Genomic DNA, 9830 nt, shown 5'->3' on the forward strand with positions numbered 1-9830 from the left:
TTTGCTCCTGGCTGCATTGACGCCCCTTGACCAAAGGAAACTTTAACACACAGCTATGTCCAGTTGCAGTAACATGGAGCTCAGTCGCATCACAGTGAGTGTACATTTTGACCCTGATTACACCTGGTCATATCTGGAGACTATTAGCTGGACTGTATCCTGATAAGATGCATTTACAATTGGTGGTCAAATATATCTCTGGTTAGTCTGACTAAAATCTGATTGCCATGTAGGAAGGAATATGCAAATCTGCTTATTACGCAGCAACCAATTACCAGTAGTTCATCTGTTTAACCTCTTCGTCTGCAGTTTGTTTTGCACAGTAGTGTCTGTCCATATTGCTAATAAACATTTAGTTTTGTCAGGTCCGCAACCATGTGCTTCCTCCGTGGTTATCTTCCTCAAAGACAGAGATCACTTGCCCAGTGACGAGTTTCACTTGTACTGGGTTTTGGTTGTTGAATGTGTCTTGGAGGACGGATGTGTTTATACTGCTATAACATGTGGCTCAAATGCATCTCAGACCACCTCCTGAAGTGGTTTGAGAGATCAGATTTGTATCTGTTTTGAAAACATCTTGGGTGTGCTTACACTTGCATTTTCACGTGGCTTGGCCTCATTCAGATATATTCCTAACACTCAAGAAACATGAAATGACCAGGTGTAAACAGGTCTTTTCTCATTGCCACCTGAGTCTGTTTTTGCTGCTTGTTGTGAGCAGCATGCTACAAAGAGCATACACAAAATTCCAGATTCTTTGCCACAAAACACAGTTTCACATAAATGTTTCACCTCTGAGACTATGTAAAACTCAAAGTTTGTAGCTAAACAGTACTGAAGCTCAATATAAATTGATAGAGGAGTGCAACCACTTTCTCTCACTTCCAAAAAGAAGTGAGGGATGATGGTCTGTCAAGGACTGAGAACATAATACCTAGTAATTTAATAACTACCAGATCGAAGGATTTGTTAGCCTTATATTGGTGACGTCGTTTGGGTATGATGGCGACATTTAAAGGTGTATATAAGGTATGCAAAGCAAAACCCCCACAACACTGCCAAGAACCTAAAGGAAGATGTGTTTGGCTGGCCCACTGTGCAGTGTTGTTGGACAAAAATCATCTACATTTTAGGTTCATCCAAAGCTAACTGTAACTGTTGTTTCATGAAAAATATCCATTGCTGAAGTGTGCAAAACAATATCTAGATGAGCCAGATTCATTTTTGGAAACACGTGCTGTGGACTGATGAAGTAAAATTGGAACTCTTTAGCAACAATCACTAAATAGTAAAAAATGAGATACATTTGACAATTAGGTAACTGCTGCATGGGGTGAATCTCTTATGCTTTGGGGTTGAGTGGCAGTAAGTGGAAACAGAGGAAAGAAAGGATTCTACTAAATATCAATAAATTTTGGAATTTAAAGCCCCACACTAAGTAGAGACACTAAAGCTGAAAAGATGCTGTCTTCTACAACAGGACAGTGATACAAAAGATACCTCAAAATCCACCATGATTTGGGGGGTGGTGGTAAAATACATACATACATACATCATCTAAACCGCTTATCCTTCTGGGTTGCGATGGGGTGCTGGAGCCTATCCCAGCTGTCATCGGGCGGAAGGCAGGATACACCCTGGACAGGTCTGGTGGTAAAATAAGTGGTGTTAATTTCTTTTCACTTAGAAAATCATCAGATTGTGTCATTTGAGTAGTGGTGCCCAAACCTTTGCAAACAACTATAGCTACCATCCTACCATTTACCATATCTTACCATTTCCTCCAGGAGCACCTGTCTACAGACAGTACATGGCTCAGCTGGAGAGGTATTTTAAGGTGAATATCCATTTTAAAGCCTTTGGCACTAAAGACAGGTTCTTTTTGCCATAAACCTTCCTCTTTATACTTCAAATGAAACACATTTTTGTCCAAAATACTCTCTAAAAAGAAAAAATTGAAGCATCTTTCAAACTAAGTACCCAGATTAAGTTGAAATGCTGAGTTCACTGAACTTCAAATATTAAGTAACACAAGTATTCACACAAAATATTTATCAGTCAACTTAATATTATAACTTCAATGAACTAAAAATTTCCTGCCTTCCGCCCTATGACTGCTGGGATAGGCTCCAGCTCCCTCCACGACCAAGAAGGATAAGCAGCTTATCAAATGTGTGTGTGTGCAAACTTAAAATTTCAATCAAACTCAGTTACCTACTAGTTTAACAGCTGCAAACCCTTTTTACGGTCAGTCTTCTGATATGAACGATCGTTTCCTTGCTTTCAGAAATATCCTGTTTAAAGTGTCTACTGGAAGACCACATGCAGTGGTGTTAGGTTGGTTTCATTAAAGTTCTTACTGACGTGTAATCTCCACAAAGATATCTGAAAGTTTTCCTTCAGATAACTTGTAAACTGTGCAGTCACATCCTCTGTCAACACTATAAGAAGACAGAGCTATAGCACTGAAGACATTGCACATCCAGGTCCTGATAACTGAATGAAGCTGCTAAAATCATGAAGACCTACTCACTTTTCCTTATGTCCATCATGGTGGTTACTGCAGACCCTGCCACACCACTGAGAATAAACAAAGTTATTTTAAAAGAAATATTAGGAAATGTGCATCGCTTGAACCGCACCTTAAATGATAGGGTGAAGAAGGTAAGACATTATTTAATTAACATTTTTAGCGCAGGCTTAAATACTTAAAGAAAAACTCTAAACTACAATGATTGTTAAATGTATATTTTCACAGATATCTGTGCAAGCAGTAATATCAGACAGACACTGCACTGTAAGTTATTCATACATTCTTTGTCTGAGAGAAAGAAAATTTACTTTTATTAACTATGCATATTATATATGAGCTGTGATAGATTATCTTATGCATTATTAAATCTGACATCATGCACTTATCTAGCCACAAAACCTCTGCAAAGCAGGGAAGGTTCTAGAGAAACTTAAGGCAGAAGATCTTGGACTTCAGGAAAAAGACTGGCCGCTACCCAGGAATCTGGTGGCCTTAACCAGAGTAAGTGATTAAGATATGAAATAAACTTTTTCCTGAATATGGAAAGAACATTTTAACATGATTCCTGGCCTTAAACATTATTATTTGAATGTTAACCCCACAGCCTCATTAAAGAGCTAATGAAGATTAAAGTATGATGAACAGAGGTTGAGCATGCAGTATCTGTATCTCCTAAACTGCATCCAGCCCTGTTTGTGATGTGTTTAAACAACAGCAAACACTGTTCTTTGATAATCTTTATGACTGTTTAACTCTCAGTTTAACATGACTGTGTTTCACTTGCAGAACATTCAGTGCAAGAACTCAGCATCAGATGACAAAGTACAGCTTCATCAACTTCTGTTTAACATAAAACATTGCACCCAGAAAATGTATGCAAAGTTAGTATTTACTTCTGTAATTTTGATATTTATAATATATATTTGGCTATGTTCAGAGTGCAGGCAAATAAGATCTTTTGAGATCTGTCCACACTATTATTTGCAAGTACTCAGATCAGATTTGTGTGACCAGACATCACCAACTTATCTGCATGGGTTGCTGTGGTAACAACATAGGCGTCAGTAATTGCATAGCTACACTGGTGACGCAGTTTTCAAAAGCGGATACAGGAGAGGTGGAGGTTCATCATCTCACCCTCCAAACTCTCCAAAATTAGCTGGCATAAGCGTGAATCTTTAGCGCTCTTCTTAAATCCCAGCACATCCCCTCATTCTGGAGTTTGATATTGTCGTTGTTTGTTGTGTTGGGAGTAATGCAAAAGACACTTTGAAATTCAGTTTAGCAGCCAGAGTGTCCAGACTGAGACATATCTGTAAAAATCCAATTAAAATGTGGATAAAAAATCTGATTTCATGTGTTTTTTTTTTTTGTTGTTTTTTTTTGCTGTTCAGACTATCCAAAATTAATCTGGATACAATCTGGATATGCCATGGATTTGGACTGTCAATCTGAACATAGCCTCAGTGCAGATAAAAATACATACATTTTCAAATTATTCATAAATAATTGGAGCATATCACATTCTAATATTTTTAAAGCTGATAAATGGGACAAATTTTATTTTAATAATTCTTAAACTGCACATTTTTGTCACAATGTCAAAAGAGTGCTTCTCTTGCTTCCTCTTAATACAATTATTTATCAAAATACAACTAAACCTGGTTCATGGTTCAACAATGAAAACATTTCAATACTGATTAAAAATAAGCATGAGCCACTCACACTCTCTCTCTCTCTCTCTCTCTCACACACACACACACACACACACACACACACACACACACACACACCCACACCATCTAAACCGCTTATCCTTCTGGGTCACTGTAGGCCGCTGAATCATTTCCCAGCTGTCAATGGGTGGGAGGCAGGATACACCCTGGACAGGTCACCAGTCCTTTGCAGGGCATAAGCCCACTTTGTAATAAGTGTATTAAATTAATAAATGCAATAAATTAAGAAGTATATTTTACTTTACACGTTTACAATGCATATAAACATATGAAAAATATATTACAGTGTAAGAGAAAGCAAAGACCATGGACTTCAAGAAAAAGATGATCCGCTGCCCACAACGACGGCAATGGCAGTATCTACTGCACCAGTGACATCAGATGCACTTCAGGGTGTGATTTTACACGAGATTATAGAAAACGTAAACCGCTTGGCAGGCACCTTAGACATGACAGTAAAAAAGGTATGAGGTATTTGGTTTTTATTTTTACTGTAAACTTAAATACTTGAAAATGTCATAATAAAAACTATAACAAGAGCTGTTCAATGTATATTTTCACAGATTTCTGTTCAACAAGTAATAAAACCCGGACACTGCACTGTAAGTTACATATAAGTTCTTTGTCTGAGAGAAATAAAATGCACTTTTATTAAGTCAGCATATTATATATGAGCTGTGATAAATCATCCTCTGCATCTGACAACATGCACCTTTCCAGTCTGAAAACTTCTGCAAAGCAAGGGAGGTTCTACAGACATTTAAAGCAGAAGATCTTGGACTTCAGAAAGCAGACTGGCTGCTGCCCAAGAAGCTTGTGGCCTACACAAGAGTGAGTGATTATGAAATCATTAACTCTTTTCCTGAATGAAGAAAAACACATTTTAACACAATTCCTGTCCTTAAAGTATTTGTTATTTGCATGTTAACACTACAGACCCCATATGATCAAACAACCCCCAGCCACATTAAAGAGCAATGAAGATTAAAGTTTGATGAACAGAAGGTGGAGCATGCAGTATCTGTATCTCCTAAACTCTCCTAACATGACTATATGTTTCATTTGCAGAACATTTATTGCAAGAACCCAGTATCAGGTGACAAAGTAGAACTTCATCAACTTCTGATTAACCTACAACGTTGTGCCCTGGAGATGTACGCAAAGCCTTAGTATTTATTCATGTAATTGTAATACTTATGATCTATATCAGTGTTAATTTGAAGCTGATAAACGGGACAAATTTAATTCTAATTATTCTAAAATTGCACATTTCTGTAATAATGTCACAAGAGTTCTTTTCTTGTTTGATATTAATGCAACTGTTTATCAATATATTAAATAGTTCATGATTCAAAATATATTTCAATAAAAATAATCATGAGCTGACTTTGTAATAAATGTTTTAAATAATTAAATGTAATACATTAAGGAGTATATATGGTACAGAACAATACAGGCAAACTTGTCATATAAAAGCCATGCTTTTTCACTTTATTTTGGCAATCTGACTTGTGTAATTTCATATTTATTCCTCAGTGAAAGAGAAAGCAAAGAAAAAGACCCCGGTCTGCTGCCCAGGACGACAGGAGTGGCAACACCTTCAGCAACATTAGCATCAGACAACCAATCAATTCAGGGTGTGATTTTAGAGGAAATCCCACAAAATGCAACACATGTGAACGGTACCTTAATGGATTCGACTGAGAAGGTAAAATTATTTATTTACCATTTTTAGTTCAGTTACTGAAGAACTTTCTTCAAAGCAAGCAGGGATCCACAGACACTCAAAGCAAAAGAACTAAACAGGGATTGATTTTAGAATAAATAATACAAAATAAATGAATTGTGCTGATTCTAGCCATCACAACTTCAGAACAATTTAAGCTACAGACATGATACACATATCTGCAATCAGCAGACCCTGCCATTTAGCCAGAGTGAAATCATCGAGGTGTGACATAACATCAGTGAGTATTGTGGCATGAAAAAATCGACTCTATAACCTAAAATTAGTTCTCTGTCTTTAGGCTTCATATCACAACAAAGCGTTAATAAAGAGACATGATACACACATCACAAAACGACCAAAAATCTGATGCAATCCACTCCATTATATCTGTGTTTAAATCCTCCATTTAAATCACCTGCTGTAAATGTGGAATCATTCTGAATCAGTCACATGATTCTGAATCATCTGACTATGATTCTGAATTTAGTGTAGAGCTGGGCGATATGGCCAAAAACGTTATCACGATAAACAAAACTCATATTGTTCGATATCGATACATATCGCGATAAATGTCAAATTACGATTTCTTTCAAGTTTGAAGGCTGATTTTGCTCCTGGGTGGTTAACTGTGGTTTTAAACTATCACTTACGGTCCGATCATGACAAACACTCGGCAAACAGTGGAACATTTCACTAATCTGTCTTGGAAGAGTGGGAGAAAGTTTCTGAGCTGTTTTTATCAGCTGGAAAAGCACAGCTGCAATTTTTGTAATAGTCATGATTTAAGAAAGAAAACAGATTATTTTTAGCTGTCTGGTGACGAGCGCTCGGCTACCCCGTTACAAATGCTAAACAAGTGGCCAACAACAGAGCTAAACTCTTTAGTTTCTCAACAACGTCGACTCGGTTCGGGAGGTCACTGCTGTCACTCCTACCACATCCATGTCAGAGCATATCACAGTATTCAGACACCAGCTAACAACAACTGGGTTTCTCTATGCTATCGTAGAAGTTTAAGGGATGAACCGCAGTATATCTGACGCTCGCTGTGTAAAAGCATTATCTGCAGTGTGAATCTCTCTCACCAGACAAACAGAGTCCTCCTTTTAGGTATGTTTAAACTGAAAGCGGTGATTTTGTGTCTTGTTTGATCTACAGTATCATCAGTTCTCCGTGTTGTGCCGGAGCGCTGCTTCAAGTTAGCCAGCAGCTAAAAACAGCTAGCCTGGAAAGCTAACCTAGCGCTCTACCGCTTCCCAATGCCTCACAGCTTCCTCAGTTTACTTTCGTTTAAATCAGGGCTGTAACTCACATTAACCCACTTCTTTCTTTCACTTTCGTTGCTCGAGAATGCACTAATACTAAAATATGACGGTTCGGCGCTGTAACACAGCGCTGCAGACGTGATTTAACACTGCTAAAGTTGGTTAGGATGTTAGGAAAGAGGTGAGTTCGCTGTAGGACAGTACAGATACGCCACTGACCTCGTCACTCACACTCGGTCACAGGAGAGCAGATCGCCGGTCGCTCCGCTCAAACAGGGACTGTATAACTCCGCGTTTCAGCCGTTGCTAAAGACTCATCTTACTCGTGGCCCCCTCCCTCTCTAATCATGTAGAAAAACTCGGAAGTGCGCCCTCTCCTGGCGACAGCAGAGTAGTGTCGCAGAGTAGTGTCACTTTCCTTGCAGTAGAAAACGCCACCAGGGATTTCACTAAAACGTGGAAGTGTGAGAGCAGTGTATTATATCGAACATGTCGTATCGCTCTATCGAGGAAAAGTTATATCGCGATACTTATCGTTATCGTTTTATCGCCCAGCCCTAATTTAGTGTTGATAATCTACTGCTAAAAACGCCATGAGAGCACGTGTTGCATGTGCTCTCTGTACATGCTTTGTTTCCTCTCTAAAAGAGTGAGGACAGGCAGAGTTAGGCAAATGATGGCAGCGCTCCAATAAGCAAGCCTGGGTCCATTCCGATTCAACAACTTTTACTCAAAGTGAAAAAAAGGCATATTATTATTATTATTATTATTATTATTATTTATACTCATCTGTCTTTCATTTTAAATTGATTATGTATTAACAACAGATGATAGTATATACCCAACTCAAACTGAAATTAAAAACAAAGCCTATCTCACTGGAGCTTTAGCGTTCAGCATGAATCTAAGACGACAGAAAATCAATAAAAATCATGGCCGCCTTTTGCTAATAATTTATTTTTGCTTAATAATAAGCAACAGAATGAACCATCATCAAAAATCTTGCATTGCATCACAGACACTCCAGACTTTTGGGTTGACATTTGTTTTTTTTAATGCCTAAGTATGTAATGTATAAGCAAAAGCTCACAGAAATTAGGAGGCGGCAAGTACATTTTTGACCAAAATTGGCCAAATTTATAATGATTAAATTACATATTACATATCAGCTTTAATAAATTATCCTCTGCATTACTAAATGTGACATCATGCACTTTTTCAGCTTCAAAACTTCTGCACAGCAGGGGAGGTTGTAGAGACCTTTAAAGCGAATGATCATGGACTTTAGGAAGAAGACTGGCTGCTGTCCAGGAAGCTGAATGAGAGTGAGTGATTATGATGTGAAATCATTAACTCTTTTTCCTAAATGTAGGGAAAAAATCATGATTTGTGGCCTGAAAAGATTGTTACTGTAATGTTAACACTATAGGCACCATATGATCAAACAACCCTCAGCCACATTAAAGAGCAAATGAAGATTACAGTATGATGAACAGAAGTTGAGCATGCAGTATCTGTATCTCCTAAACTGCATCCAGCCCTGTTTGTGACTCTATACAACAGTAAACACTGCTCTTTGAAAATCTTTATGACTCTCAGTTTAACATGACTGTGTTTCGCTTGCAGAACATTCAGTGTGAGAACTCAGCATCAGACGACACAGCAGAGCTTTGGGACGTTCTGGATAACACAACACTGTGCTGGCAAGCACTAGTTTTTATATATGTCATTTTGATTTTTGCGGAAAAAGATATATACATTGTGAAATTAACACATTCAAATATTTTTGAAGAAGACAACCAGGACAAAATTCTCATTATTCTTAAACTGCACATTTTGTCATAATTACACAAAAGTCCTTTTCTTGTTTCATTTTATGCAATTGTTTCATAACATACTACTAAAATAGTTCATGATTCAAAAATGAAAAATTAATGTACATTTTTAATCTTTCCATTTTAACTTGCAGAATTCCCAGGTTCTGGAAAACAGCTTATGTCATTCTGCTACAAAAGGGAGGGGAGGCATCAGATCTCAGTAATTATACTCCTATATCCAAATTGTCATGTATAGCCAAAATCATAGAAGAATACATTTGCAACTGTTACACTTCTTTTAAATTACCTTTTTACTGCCATAGACAGAAAGAAGCATTGTACTGCGCTTTTCATTGATCTTTCCAAAGCTTTTGATACAGTTGATCATTCACTACTTTTGAAAAGCCTTAAAAAAGGCTAAGATGCCAAAGCTACAAGCTGGGCCCAGAATATCCTTTCTGGTAGGCACCAGGGTGTGGCCCTGGGACACCATAAATCTGATCTAATGCCGGTAACTAAAGGTGTTCCACAAGGTTCAGTTCTAGGTTCAGTCTTATTCAATATAAATATCAATGACATTCCTGCCTCCACCTCAGACTGTAAAGTACACCTATATGCAGATGGCACTATTTTATATTACTCTCCTAATTCCATACAGGCAGCAGCGGAAAAACTAAAAGACTCTTTTGATGCCTTACAAACAGCTCTTTATAAGCACAGACTAGTTTTAAATGTGAAGAAGACCAAATT

The 9830-nt window shown here is 37.7% G+C and overlaps 1 protein-coding gene across 1 annotated transcript; it reads left to right on the top strand.

Annotated features, from left to right (window-relative positions):
• Positions 1-2517: 2517 nt before the first annotated feature.
• Positions 2518-9085, top strand: LOC118812701. Its single transcript, XM_036577815.1, has 12 exons — positions 2518-2664; positions 2759-2797; positions 2924-3034; positions 3320-3414; positions 4367-4423; positions 4556-4733; positions 4833-4871; positions 4990-5100; positions 5338-5423; positions 5806-5977; positions 8486-8588; positions 8890-9085. The coding sequence occupies exons 1-11, from the start codon at positions 2518-2520 to the stop codon at positions 8549-8551; spliced, it is 1101 nt and encodes a 366-aa protein (XP_036433708.1). The 3' UTR covers positions 8552-8588; positions 8890-9085.
• Positions 9086-9830: the final 745 nt, after the last annotated feature.

This window comes from Colossoma macropomum, unplaced genomic scaffold (genome assembly GCF_904425465.1).
Source record: "Colossoma macropomum unplaced genomic scaffold, Colossoma_macropomum, whole genome shotgun sequence".
In the NCBI taxonomy this organism is placed as follows: domain Eukaryota; kingdom Metazoa; phylum Chordata; class Actinopteri; order Characiformes; family Serrasalmidae; genus Colossoma; species Colossoma macropomum.

Excerpts from the sequence above, each read along its gene's own strand:
- LOC118812701 (XM_036577815.1), top strand. The coding sequence starts at position 2,518 with ATGAAGACCTACTCACTTTTCCTTATGTCCATCATGGTGGTTACTGCA. Across the intron at positions 2,798-2,923 it reads TATCAGACAGACACTGCACT|CCACAAAACCTCTGCAAAGC; the intron begins GTAAGTTATTCA and ends GCACTTATCTAG. Across the intron at positions 5,424-5,805 it reads CAACGTTGTGCCCTGGAGAT|TGAAAGAGAAAGCAAAGAAA; the intron begins GTACGCAAAGCC and ends TTTATTCCTCAG.